The sequence below is a fragment of the Athene noctua genome, chromosome 10 (assembly GCF_965140245.1).
Source record: "Athene noctua chromosome 10, bAthNoc1.hap1.1, whole genome shotgun sequence".
Taxonomy (NCBI): Eukaryota; Metazoa; Chordata; class Aves; order Strigiformes; family Strigidae; genus Athene; species Athene noctua.
Window position 1 is genome coordinate 16,792,969 of NC_134046.1, and position 14,427 is coordinate 16,807,395.

At 40.1% G+C, this 14,427-nt stretch overlaps 1 protein-coding gene across 6 annotated transcripts in view; it reads right to left on the reverse strand.

The window, feature by feature from the left end:
* The window catches only part of USP4 (ubiquitin specific peptidase 4), a 57,439-nt gene that overhangs the window by 24,680 nt on the left and 18,332 nt on the right, over window positions 1-14,427 (reverse strand). For 4 of the 6 annotated variants that reach the window (XR_012634308.1, XM_074914657.1, XM_074914658.1 and 1 more), the window contains exons 7-12: window positions 10,420-10,563; window positions 9,659-9,776; window positions 7,911-8,084; window positions 5,899-6,057; window positions 3,394-3,618; window positions 686-769 (exon numbers count right to left, since the gene is read on the reverse strand). Coding sequence is in view for 5 of the 6 variants with exons in the window: in XM_074914657.1 (XP_074770758.1) it covers window positions 686-769; window positions 3,394-3,618; window positions 5,899-6,057; window positions 7,911-8,084; window positions 9,659-9,776; window positions 10,420-10,563 (904 nt within the window). In the remaining variant the exon portion in view is untranslated. The remainder of the gene's footprint in view (window positions 1-685; window positions 770-3,393; window positions 3,619-5,898; window positions 6,058-7,910; window positions 8,085-9,658; window positions 9,777-10,419; window positions 10,564-14,427) is intronic. The other 2 variants (XM_074914663.1, XM_074914660.1) reach the window with 1 other exon arrangement.

Consider the following 14,427-nt stretch of genomic DNA (forward strand, 5'->3'; position numbering starts at 1 on the left):
AAGAAACAGTTTATTCCTATTCTTTACCACAATTATCAGCACACCAACATCATCGCTGTTTTCTATAACAGCACAGCAGCTAATCGGCTGTTATTTGTTAAGATGGATCAGAAAGACAATGCAAATAACAGACTGATTTTACAGAGGTACTGAGGAAATGCAATTCCAACAGCTGCATGTCAGCCTGGTGGAAACAACAGCATAGATCCCAAAAATCAAAGTAGCAACAGGCTAGGATTTCAGGCATGGATCACTCATATCTATAGTTAACTGAAATAAGTTGAAGTGCTGCACTGACATCCTGAAAATACCTCACCAACTACAAAACCATTCCCTCTGGAAAAGCTCACCTGATCCTTTTGTTATTAAAAGGATGCCCAAGAAGAGGTGCACTCAAAACAGACACTGAACATCTCTGAGTACTAAGAAACTACACTATCAGAAATGCTGGGGTGGGGCCTAGTTTTCTGCCCCTCTTAAACCTTTCTACTGCAATAGAAGTATCAAAATAAACTCTGATTGTTTCATGCACATTTTTACTTTAAAATCAACAGCATTCAAATTTGTTAGGGTTTTGTCCCTCTTCCATTAAGTTCAGCTTATCACCCATCTAAAAGCTAAGCCACCAAAATGCTTCAACAAGAACAAATGTTTATGAAAATTACTGCACTACATTTTTGCTTACATTTTCTGCAGGAACACCAGAGAGTTTGGAGAGTGATTCACACAGATCCGAGATGGCCCCCATCATTGGCACCACAACCCGGTACTAGAAACAAAGATAACATCATGCTTACCCCAGGCAAAATAAACCCATGCAAGAGAGAGTGCAAGAAAATGGAAACAAAGCCTTGAATTCATAGGAGTTCTGCTGAAGTTAAGTTCATAGCCACACACTTTAAGGTCTTTTGTATCTCAGCTCTACCTTACAAAGCAGGGATTTGGAGGGAATGAGCAAGCCTTAAACAGCTGGGTTTTTTACTTTGGCCAGGCTCAGCAGTAGTAAAACACACACACCCCCACACCCCCCTCCAAACAAACGAACCTTCCTGAGCATATCAGACCACTTAAACCTGCATTTGATGGTCAATGTCATCAATACCAGCTGCAGTTTATTTCTTTTAAGAGTTCTGTTCTGGACATACCTTCAGACAAACAAATCCCCAAAGCTCTCCCTGAACAGGACACACCAGGCATCTATTATACTGCACAGGGGCTGGCTGGGAGGGAGTGACTTTCCTTACAGTACTGTAAGGTGTCGCATTTTGGATCTGTGGCTAAAACAGTGTTGATATCACACTGATGTTTTAGCTGTTTGCTGAGCAGTGCTTGTGCAGCATCAAGGCTTTCTCTTCATCACTACTCTGCCTCCTCAGCAGACAGGTTGGGAGTGCGCAAGAAGATGGTAGTTCAGCTGTCCTGAACTGCCCAAAGAGCTATTCCATACTATATAATGTGATGCTTGGCAACAAAAATTGTGGTAGAGAAAGAAAGGGTGTTTTTGGCTTTCAGGGTTATTGTTCAGAGATTGGCTGTGCTCTAGTCTCCTCATGGGAAGTAGAAGTGATGTCCTTTGCACCATTTGTGTCATTGTCCCCACCACGCAACTTTTCCTTCATCTATTAAACCATCCTTATCTCAATCCATGGGTTTTCTTGCTTTTGTTCCTTCTATTCTCTCCCCATTCCCACCAGGCAGGGGGAAAGTGAGCAAGAGGTTGTGCAGGTGCTTAGCTGCTGGCCTGGGTCAATGCACCACATTACATTAAGCTACAAAAAGTATGAGGAGTACAATCAAACCTTTCACTCTCTAAAGCAGAAGTATCTTGTAAATCAGTGTGAATGCTCTACCTCAGATGTTAAACATCTGACAAACCACTGATTCCACTTCCAGTGCTCTGAACAATTCCCTGAAGACAGATCTGTGAGTTTTTAACATGGCTAAGCAGTGTTCTGCAAGCAGGAATGTGCATGGATGCAAGAATACAGTACACCAGAACACCAGCATCTAGAATTTGGTTTAACCAAGCATCCTTCCTCCATCAATAAATCAGTACCATATGTTTTAAAGAATAATTCAAAGGCACAGTGGTAGTTATCAATAGGCACACATTCATTAAAAACTAGGTGGAATGTACCTGCCTTGACTAAAAAGAGTTACATATCAATATTCACTGGGATCTTCTCAGTTATACTATCCATCTGTACATTCCACTGTGGCCATCGGAGGCTTTTGGTTCCCTTTCTTTAGCACAATCCACATGGCAGAAACACAATTTCTCCTTGTGTCACACACCAGAGGCGAGTAGTGGTGCACGACTAGCTTCTCAATGGAGAGACCACAAAATGCAAAGAATTGCTCACAAGGAGACTGAAGGTGAGATGTAGAACATGCACATGGCCAATTCATCTAAAAGAGCTCCAAGTAGTGGAAGTTCTGTTAATCTTGATTTTTCAAAGTAGAATTTATCCTTTATCCTTTCAGTCCCTATGCTACTGGTAATCTTACTTTTTTCCCCCCCCCTCAATGAATCGCTTCTCTGTTCTTACCCTTTATAAAACTTTGGTGACAAGTGCAGCTGTCTTTGATTTCACAAAAAGCAACACAAAAATTTACTGTCAATTGAGCATACATCTCCACTGTACCTACCACCTCCCTCTAACTAACAGTGCATATATAAAGCACAAGTTTTACCACCTGCAGTTATAATCCACAGCACACGCAAACGCTGCCAATGAGTGCCTCCAAAACTGTTTTGCTTTCTCCTTTGGTAAATGCCCATCTGCCATCAGGGCATCTAGTCACCCTGCCTGGGCCTCCCAAACCTTATGTTTTCACATGTCTGGCAAGCATACGATTACTTTAGGTATGTGTGTGCCCACCCACAGACTCATTTGGGGAGAAAAAAAAAAAAAAAAAAAAAGGAAAATAAAGAAATCAGTCTACCTTGGAATTGAGCAAGCTTTAAAAGCAGAAGTTTTTCCTCTTTTTTTTCCCCGAGAGGGACTGTTTTTCATTTCTGTTTGACATTCAGAGGCCTCACCCATTTTGGCAAGTTTCACCTTTACATTTTCCAAGGTAACATAAGGCAAACATGCCAACACAAACACATTTCTGCTTTCAGGGAAAATACATCACACACAGCTAATCTCATCACATGAACAGGTAAGTCACTTCTAGCTGACCCATGACCCTAGTCTCACAGACTGAGATTTTACAAAGCCACTTGATTTGACAAGTTCAATTCCCACTTTTTACATTAAAAAAACTCATCCTACCTCACTCAAAAGTGGACATCCATGTTCTTTAGATTACTTTAAAAAATCTCAACTTTAAAACCTAAGAGAAAAACTCAGATGACTTAAAGAAATTTGTGGCTTCAACATGCCTCACCTGGACAGGTCTATGCTGTGGGTCTGCATATACCAGGGTAACTTCCATGAGACGGTCTCTCCTCAGGGGCAGTGGAAGCGTTAAGTAACAGAAGGGATCAAATGTCACAGAAACTTTGGAGCATTTAGGACAAACAAGGGTAGATTTGAAAAGACCATGAAAAATATCCACAATGATAGAATCATTCCTCAGCCTATGATTCTCCCAGGCTTCTTTTGCCACCTCCTATAAAAAGAAAAAAAAAGAAAAAAAAAAACCCTAAAAGTTGTTTCTTACAAACATTTCCATAGCATTGCAAGCATAGGAATCAAAGAAAATGCAGAAAATTGATACTGAGGGGTAAGTTTCATAGAAAGGGGGGTCTACCAGTATGTCCAGCATAACACACTCCAATTTTTTTCTCAGTGAAACTAAGGCCTTGTTCCAATTCAAACATAATACATCTAGTTTAGTTGAGTCACTTGGTCAGGTATTCCTTGGTGCACACAATGCCAGAAACATGAATAGAACTGAGGGGACACTGACAGGGTTACACACTGCTCTTCAGGACAGAAAACCGCTAATAAAATACACTCCATGCTCCTCCATGAGGAATGGACTGCCGCCCTCTGCTTTTGAAAGACAACTGCAGTTACAGCTTCTGAGAAAAAAAAGTAGAGTTTCTTCTTCTTGAAAAATGATCATCCATGTCTCAGAAAAAAAATGTATAAAAGGAGACAAATTACAATCCCTTGAAGATTTTCACAATACAATTTATAATCTCACCTAAGAGCATCTAATCACTGGCATTTGTCCATGCAATCAGAGGCTCTTCTTAGCATGATACTTTATAGTACAATACCATATATTTTTTATTATACATATCTCAAGTGAAATAAGTGCCACAGATACACACACACTGCAATGCTACTGTCACTAACCAGTATACTGAGGTGGGAACAGAGTGATAAGCTCCAACAACTGCAGTGATAGGAATGCCAGGCAGAAACACATGCACACCTCCTATATCAGGGGGAGGGAAGTACCTAAATAAAATGAAGGTATGCTGGGCATCCTTCCCATCCCACAGTTATCAGTATTGTTTGGAGAGGAAAAAAAAAAATATTAAATATACTACTTCTTGGGGTGTTGCCACATGCAATGTATTATGCAATAAAAGGCAAAAGACAAAAAATTATTGCCAGTTAAGAGAAAAAAGACAACCAGTCACATACACTTCCTAAAAATAGTTAATGCACCTGGCTTTTAGAGGCTCCTAAAGCATTTTTCCACCTAATATATTTATGCTGGAGCCTGCATTTGTCAGTATGTTGCAGCAGTTTATACTGTCACAAGAGGTAAAAGCCTGATCAGGAGAGTGTGAGCTCACTTAGGCAAATGCATTTCACTCTTAGGTGTCTCATTTTAACATGAGCACGGTGTTTGCCAACTTCAGAGGAACAAAGAAGTGTCTGTAAGGGGCTCACATATCAGTGTTGACTGGAAAACAGAGGGTTGAAAAAAAGCAGGAAAAAAAATTAACAGAAGATACTTTTCAGGCCTTTGTCAGGAAAACAGCATAAGATAATTACTTTATTTAGACAGAGTGCATAACTGGAGCTCAAGGGTGTTTAAATTCAAATTTAGATTAAGTAAAATATAAAGTTGCTTTGATATCAGTGTACCCATTTCCATGGCACCAGAAAGGAGAAAAATCAAGTTAAGTCTCTTAAGGAGATGCTGGTAGTTGACCAAACACTAGGAATTCATCAAGATCCATGGTTGTACCAAGTCACTTATACCTTGGTTCTCTCCTCGTCTTCACCATGCACCCTCCTCAGCCTGGTTTTAAATCTAGCTCACGGACATTTGTCTAGAGGCCATGAGGGAACACACATGACAACTCTGGCCTAAAAGCTCATTTCGTTTGACATTCTGCTGTCTCCCAGTGGGACACCAGAATGTTTCCTTACAACCTCATGGCCAGGGCATATGTCCAGACCTTATCTGAGGGACACCCTTGGCACCTCCATGTGAGAATGCTCCCAGTCTCATCTAAGTCCACATGCAAATATGATAGCCTGTACAGTAAGCACTCTTTTCAAACCAAAGCTAAAAGCTGCTGCTCAATCTATCTGGAGGAAGAAGTTGAGCCTGAGTAGTTAGGAGGAAAGGTTATGGTAGCAGTTACAGCCTACTTTTAGGCAGCTGTTATGTCACAAGATCAACTTCCTCCCTCTCCACTGCAGAACCGCATCAGTATTGTATCTAAAGCATACCCTCCTGCACACCAGTACAAGAACAGACATCCTGCTGTAAGGCAAAGCAACAGCAACGTGCTGCAAAGTGCCATGAAGAGTCAGCCAGGCCATAAAGCACAAAGCGTTCTCCCCTCCCAGGTACACTGCTTTGCAAGGAGGGTGTTTGTGTGGCCTGTAAGCACAAAGGCCAGGAAGCATCACAAAACCCAGTTAAAACTCCCTCAGAAGCACTACCTGCCCTACCCTCAAGTAAAGGGCACCATACCGAGTCAGGTCTGCCATTGGCATCCTTCAGCTCCAAGTAGGGCTTCTTCTTCACTCTGTTCAAATCCTCATGCAAGCCATCTAAAAGAAAAGCCAAGAGCTCCTGCGAGTCTTGCTGCTGGTATCCTGAAAATTGAGGAGCAAATCGGCCAACCTGTGTCTGAAACACAAAAGCAAGAGTCAGAGGGAGATGAACATTACCTATGTGTAAAAGACAGGAACAAAAACACTCAAGTCGTGGCTTTTACAGAGATCAACTCCATGTTAGCAGTAGACCACAGTGAACTGGATGCTAACGCAGTAAGGGTGCCAGAATAATTTTCCCTAATTATCTTTATTTTTTTCCCCCTAGCATTGAGGGAAGAATGCATTTAGTGCTGTGATGCTAGAAATCTAAGTTATCAATTACTAATTTAGGAACCTGTAAACAACCAATACAGAAAATCTATCTGCCTGATACATTTTGTACTTCAATTTCTCTTTCAGAAATCTTCAGTTCCCACAGTGCAGACTTGCTATAAAGGTAGCATCTTGAAGCAGGTGGACTACAAGACTGAAAAAATTTGCAGAAGATACTTATGAGCTAACAAAACTGACTTGAAACTAAGACTGAAATCCTTGCCACAGTAATCTCTAGCTATTCTAAACTTCGTGATATGAAGCTAAGAAACATAACAGCCTGAGTTAGTGAGAGCCAAAACCAGCACATCGATATACAGCCCCTTATTTCATAAGCACTATCGCACAACGCTGCCATTTAGTGTTTTTGCTGCTAAAAAAAGATAAAATAATAGAAAGGGGTCCTACAGGAAAACTAACAAATAGCTGAAGGAGTGTCAGTCCTAGTGACCATCACTAGTTCTCATAGACACCAAGAGTCCAACAGACTTGCAGAATTATGCTTAGCACATTTTAACTACTTAAGATGACAACTGCAAGGGAGCCCAAACTGAAGGGTTGTTTATATTACAGAGATAGTGAGCACTGGCACTAAATCAGCAATAATTTAGAAATATCACAAGTGATACTGTATTAGGAAATAAAGAGTAATTCCTGCTCCAGTCTTAAACAAGAGCAGCCCACATTAAGACACTTTTATTGATGTTCACCACAGATTCATGTATCTCCTCTACACAGAAGTTTACAGAACAACTGTGAATACTGGTGGATGATGTGCCAGCAACTCCAAGACACAGAAATTAAACATCTTGTTTCAGAACTACCTGTACAGAGGACAGATTTCTGTAGTCCATAAGACTTTTGTTTCAGGTCTCAAAATCAAATACCCTCAACTTCAAGACTGTACCATGTAAAACAAACAGCAACAAAATCCACATTTACATTAGTATCAGGTAGTTGCTTATTTCACACGTTTGGGACGATGTTCTTCCTCAGCGTACTGAGATTGCACTACAGAAGCAAACTCTTAGTGTTCCTTGGATGCTTTAATTACCTTCGTTCTGCAGCGGAGCATCTTTCCATGATAATCATAACAAAAGACATAGTTACAATTTTTCTAGGGGTTCATATACAACTGCTACACTACAGTATTTCAGCTAAAAGCAGGTCTTCACACTGAAGCACCAAGAACCTTACCTCAACAAAAAACGTTACATACAAGGGGATGCATTTTGCTCTCTAGTTTGTAATTTCATTTTTATAATTTATAACTTGCACACCTTTTCTCACTGATTATAGTTCACAGCTGGCAAATTGCATGACCTAGTTTTGTAGCAAAGACCATTTTGATGCATCTGTAAATAGCTCTCAGGCTGCAAAGTCATTTATTAAGTAAGGCATTTAACGTTGAAGAGCAGTAACCAATTCGGGGTATGACACTACTCACTGGCAAGTTCCTTCCTGTATCCTGAAAACCATTTACATAAAATGTGAAACAACACTGAAGCAAGTCTGTCATTCCTGCTTTCACAACACCAAAATATGTGGAAGGCATATTAGCTTTCACTGTTTCTTCTACCAAAGAGCTACACCACAAGAACATGGAGTACTTACTTTAAACATACGTGGGGCCACGTGAGACTGTCTCCCAGACCAAATCTGTTTAATGAGCTCTGCATAGGCTTCTGCAATTTCTCCTCTCATCCCTAGTGGATTGTTCTGATTTATTTCAGCTTCATATTTATCTTCCAGGAAATAGTCAGTCAGAGGAGGAGTATTGCTCAGACACTGAAAAAGCATTAAAATAAATTAATTTATTGCACAGAAAAATAAATCTGTTCAAAAATGAAATAACCCAGCTTTCACATCAGAACATGTACTAAGCTATTAACAAAACTGGTGAGACTGAATTTGTGTACATATTTAGTAAAAAAAAAAAAAAAATCTATTGGGAGGGTAGGACATTAACCATTGCAATTCAAGAGCATTGTTGATATAAACACCACCACCAAATTAAGCACTCAAAAGACTAACACCTTATTTCTGAAACATAGTTTCTCTTTGTAGATGCTACACTGACTTCTACGCAATGATTTTGCTTTGTAAGCCTCCCCTCTGAAGCAGTTTCTACTGGTGTATCTAGCTTCAGGCATAAGGCTCACTGGTCTGCAGCTCCTTGGTTCTCCTACAGAAATTTATTTAAAACTGACATCACACTGGTCACCTTCCATTCCTTTGGTGCAGAATAATTTTAAGTACTCATTTAAAGTTACTGTAGTTAATAGTTCAGCAAAGCAAAGAGCAAGCAACCTTCATAAAAAAAAAAAAAACACAAAAAAACACAAAAAAACAACAAACAACCAAACACAGACTTTGGAAGGAAGATATCTGTTCTTGGTATTATGTCCTTCCACATTTTATTTGTTCTGTAACTTCCACTGACACTTCAATTTGAGTAGAGTCTCTTGGTGTAATGTTGAAGTCTGACACAAAACCAAGCCTGCAAGTGCCAGAAGAGTAAAGTTTACAATCACAGTCCTGCCAATACTCACTAAATCCTATAATTAAGGTATGTTGACCTGTTTTTCCACACGTTACTGAGGTGGCTGGGTAGGCTACCTTACTGGTGTATTACATAGAAATCTGCACAGAACAGGTCAGGAAGGTCTTTAGAGATGTCACCTTAATGTTCTCAAGCCTACATCCCATATCTACTCTATAACTTTGATATCCTAATATAAGCAACATAGAGAGTAAGAGGTCCTTGTTCATCCTTGAGGTGAAACACAAGCTATACTTTGTCCTGCAAAGAACTACATGCCATTAAAAAAATCCCCATCAAAAATCTAGCAAATAAGTATACTAATAATTATTAGCTTTGCATAACCTGTAGTGGTTATGCAACCTTACCACCCAATACAATCACTCTGAACCCTTCCTATGGCTTTTCACACTCTTAATTTTTCAAGAGTCTTTAAACACAGACCCCAGAACTGTGTGCCTGGTCATGTGGCTTATGCTGCACACACAACATCCTCCATATCAGCCCATTTTTGTCTGGGCACAGCATTAGAACCTTACATTAGTTAGGCACCTGTTTGGTATGACTTCCCCCATAGCCTTTTCAGAGCCACATATTTCAGATCCAGTCCTACATACTGTACTATGTTGTATAGCACTAAAATGCTACGCATAAGCCAAACTAAACGTGAACTGATTTTTTTGTTGGTTGGCGGTTGGTTTGTGGGGCTTTTTTTCATTCCAAGTGCAGTATCCTCATTGAATCACATTAAAACATGCTTTTCTTTCCACAGATTTTAATCCACAATCTCTGCAAGACTGCTCTTTTATTTATTTCTTACCTGTAATGCAGAATTCATGAAGCAGGTATTTCCAAGGTTACTGAGTCCACAGAGTCCAGGCTGTGACAGAGAAGCACTGTCCCTGCAGTTGTAGGAGTTACAGACAAATCCAGAACCTCTGAAAGAAAGACAACACAGTAAACTTCACAATGAGTTTATCGATTCTCAATGCTGTTTAAGAGTCACATCAAATACAAGTAAAAAAACCTGTTTAATTCAACTGTTTAACCAGCCTTCATGTTTCTGTTGCTTCACAGTGGCTAATATTGAATACCAGGAACGTGCAGTATATGTGCTACCTCTGGAAACATTAATTGTTACACAGTCTATTACTAATTTATGGCTCATAACACATTACTTTTCTCTGTCTACAAGTACACAGCACACTATCCTAATGCAGCGAGAGTCTATATGACATATTGTAAGAGCTAATAAAAAAATTATGATCTCTACCTGGAAAGTCTTCTACCCACTGGCAGATGGAGGAAATAATATAATCCCTTCCCTCATATCCCCAGTCGCATCAAAATCAGGCAGTGCCCTAGTAGTTAGTAAGCTCTGGAACGTGCGCTACTTTTGCAAGTGAGCAAGGAATAGCAGAATGTAGTGGTTTCAAAAGCAAAGTTTGATAAACAGGTACACAAGAGTAGCAGAACTCCTCACAGGGCACCATCACACTCCTTTTCTACACAGGCAAGGATGCACAGAAGTATTCATTCACATGAGGGATGAAGAAACATAAAGAACATTCCTGCTCTTACCCCCTGCCCAGGTGGGAGTTGTTCAGTCCATAGGAGTTACTGCTATCACCGTTAGTAATAACAGAAGTGGCAGACACTGAGGAATAAGAACTTGCTGATGATTTTGAAGAGGTAGTAAAGTTTCTGCTAGTTGCAGTGCTTGATCTGGGAGAAAGGAAAAAGAAGTAGAAACAGTGCTACTACTTTTTTACCCCCAGCCCCACCTCCCACAAAACTCCAAGGACTTGACACATTACAGTTAGTTCCCTCACACAGAATTTACTGCTTGGATCTGTGTGATCACACTTCCAAATACTTGTCTGGAAGAGAAACTTCAGACAGAAGCATCAGAAGCAGGAGCAACAATTTTTGCTTAAAGTAAAAACTGGGTCCCAGACTGAAACAAGTAGGCAATTTGGATGGCATGAGTGGCAAGGAAGCAAGCTTTAAGTTTATGAGTAAACCACCTTAAAACAAGCAAGCAAAAAAATCCAAATCTCAAAACCACAAAGTATTTGCCTTTCACTAAAAAGTGACAGTCGGTCCTTCCCTACCTGAAACCCAGACCACCCACTCAAACAGAATGTTAATTAGTATGAAGATAAGCAGGGTGGGCACAAAATAGTTTGTTACTGAGCCTAGCTGATACAACTACGTTGTTGAACAACTACAACTTGGAGGCAAGACACACAGCTATGTACATGTCACACGCACAGCAATCCTTAGCATTTTGAGACTGGAGATACTGAGATGGATTTTAAAAGTTCATAAACCTGAAGTTTATCTGATTATAAATCCCAGGTTATTCCACACTACTACTCTTCGGGTCTGGAAAAGAACCAGAACAGTGTTACAAAAGACCAACAAGGCACTAAAATTCAACAGTGTTCTGTTCAACAGCCAGCTTTGGCTCCATAAAAAAGCAAAACCACAATGCAGTACTACATAAATAAGCTTAAAGAAACGATATTGATGCTAATTAATTTCTCTATAGCAAGAGCTAACTGGGAAATGGTCTATTCTCTCCATCTTTGCCTGAATAAACATGCAAAACTGAATGCAAAAAGGTGCAGGACACCAACAGCCACACACAGTGGCTAACGCACCCAAAGCACAGCAGAGGACAGTGCCATCAAGCTTTAGCTCGTTCTTGTATCTCTTTTAATGTGGCCCTGATTCTCAAATGCTACGATCTAAAAATGCATATTCATAGTTCAGATGCCACAGAAAGGAGTCTTGGAAAACCTCTAAGGACAAAAAATATAAAACAAAGAACAAGCCATAATGGCCAAGAGGAGGCAGAACAGCTGGGCAGCCTTACTAGTCTGGAAATGTAATAGCAGTAAAACCAATACATAAGGACACAAGTTATGACAGGAGCTTCCAGATGAAAATGCAAACCCCAAATGCAGTGTAAACCTACAAAAACCAAAACCCGCCAGCCAGTACAATCAAAAAGTATACTGGAAAGTATACTTGAAAGATGAACAGATCTATCAAAATAACTAAGACAACCATTTCTAGGACAATACATGAACTTTCGGTCATTACATGTTGGAGGTGGAACTTCACCCGACTACCTGGACACAAAGATAAGACAGATGAAAGAAAAAGAGGGTCCAGACTAAACAATTATCAGACTCCATGCATGCTCCACATGCAGGAGTTTCAAGGATCAAGAATGAAATAATTAAACTAACAATAGCCTATAAATCCATTAAGAACACATTTTTTAAAATCCAAATAAGTGAATTATCTAGAAGTAAAGAAGGGCAATCTACAAAATGCCAGACTTGCAAAAGTTACCATTTCTGCTTCACATTTCTGACCCCAGTGAGAGAACAGAACAAGACACTCAGAATGTAATATAAAGAAAATCTAACAGGGAGAAAAGGAAGGATGACCTCTTAAGGGATTTCAAAATTTCCAACAGAAGCATAGTTCATTATCAGAGCCAGATGGCAACTGAAGAGTTCCAAGAAGTACGTCAATATTATCCTATGCACACAAAAAAAACTAAGAACTAAGGGGGAAGAGGAAAAAATGGATCAGAAAGAAAAGATAAGAGACAAATCAGAGAGTGCACAAACGTCTACCTACAAAGTCATCAAGGATCTTGAGTGAATTCCTGTTAGAAAAATGAGAAGGATCGTTTAAGAAGTAAAACAATGAAAGAGAGGCCAACAGCTTTCCAAGTGTGGACAAAAAAACCCCAGAAATCAAATACACTTGGGAAGATAAAAATTCTAAGTACTCTTACATTTTACAGGTTACTCATCTACCTGTAATTACTGAAGAAAGCCTGAGGATTTACTAAGGACAGCTGCTGCTCCTTATTTCACGAGATGGTCACAAAGGTAGCTATGATTCCAGGTAAAAGACCCAGATAGAAGCTAAGAAAAATGTTTTTCTCCGAAAGCTTCTCATTTTAAGCCCAGGAAACTATTGTTAATGACCTCACAATACTGTAGGCTCCTGAGGAGACTGCCTCATTTGCACACAGAGCTGACAATACAAGTCCTGGATGTTAAGCACTAATCCCCAGTGCCCCAAGAAAGGTTTCTGTGGACTTTCACTGGTCAAAGCCACCTGCCCCCTCCACTGCTGTCTCACAGTGACTTGTATGTGACTTCAGCTCCCTTGGAAATGGAGGCCCCATCACCTTGCTCTGAAGTAAGAGATAAACATGATTTCTTCTCTGAAGTTCATGACTTAGAACCTTCCAAAATGTTCTGGGCCACTCAGTGGGTTACACTGAAACTACTCTCAGTTTGCTCTTTGTAGGCACAACAGACACTGGACTGAGTGGAAGGTGCCAAGCTCCTGCACCTTCCCTTTGATCACCACTGCCAAGTTTCTGACAGGGATAAACACATTCAGTTAAAGTTCATCAACAAAATCTATACAAGAGTAAACTACAGCAAAGAAAGACTTTATCTAATTGTGCAACAGTCCAGGTATTTGAGAAAACAATTTTACAGGTTTGAGGATGAGACTGTGTGGTATAACTGCTGAATCAGTCCTCCTGCTTAAGCACAGTTTGAGTCTCTCAAGATAACTCCTGTCTGAGCTAAAATACCTCTTCTAGAAAAAAAACCTACCATCATGGCTTCACGGTGGCCAGCAACAGCCAATCCAGCAGACCACAGATAAACCATTCCAAGGACCCTTACAGTCAGAAGAAACTTGTATTTCATTTGCAGCATATCTGGCTTCATCACCTGGACATTCGTTTGTGCTCGTCTTTATCTGCTGCCTGTGGAGTTCCTTCTTCAATTTCCATTTCTCGTGTCCCACAGAAGCTTTTAAGTGCTAAGATCAACTTTTAAATTTCTCACCAATACAATACTTTAACTTCTACTTGCTAATTCTTCAGGAATTCACTTGGCTCCTTCTGAAACCTCTCAGTAGCCTACTTTTCAAATCTGTTGACAACCTCACAGGACATGATCATTCCATATGCAGTTTTATCAGTGTGCCAGTTACCAAAAAAGTCTTCTGATGCACACTCAGCATTACCCTACTGAATCACCGAGGTTATTTGTTTGTCTGTTTGCTTGCTTTTACCTCAAGGCTGCAACAGGAGCTCACATTCATTGGACTGAACAAGGACTGGAATCACACTCCAGAGTGCACCATGTATTTCAGGCTCATGTTCTTCATTCCCACGTACCCAACTTCATGCCTCACAATACTGATGCACATTGACCCCCATCTGCCACATAAAGACAGCCGCACAATGTGTGTGTCTTGCCACACAACATTGCAAAAACCCACACAAATGGCAAGTGAGGAGAAATCTGGAGACTAGCAGCATAAAGCAGACAAAGTTAGATTAATCTAGTACAGAAACGGTGGCACCATATGGTTGATAAGTAAAAAAAATGCTAAGCTGAACAGCTTGAAAAAAATACTGGAAAAGGCTTTCAAGTTGTTGAAAGACAGAGATAGGAAAAGTATTTCAATTCAGCTATGTGCCTTCAGAGCATACAGTAGAATTAGTTCTCCTTTAAACTACCAATATAAGAA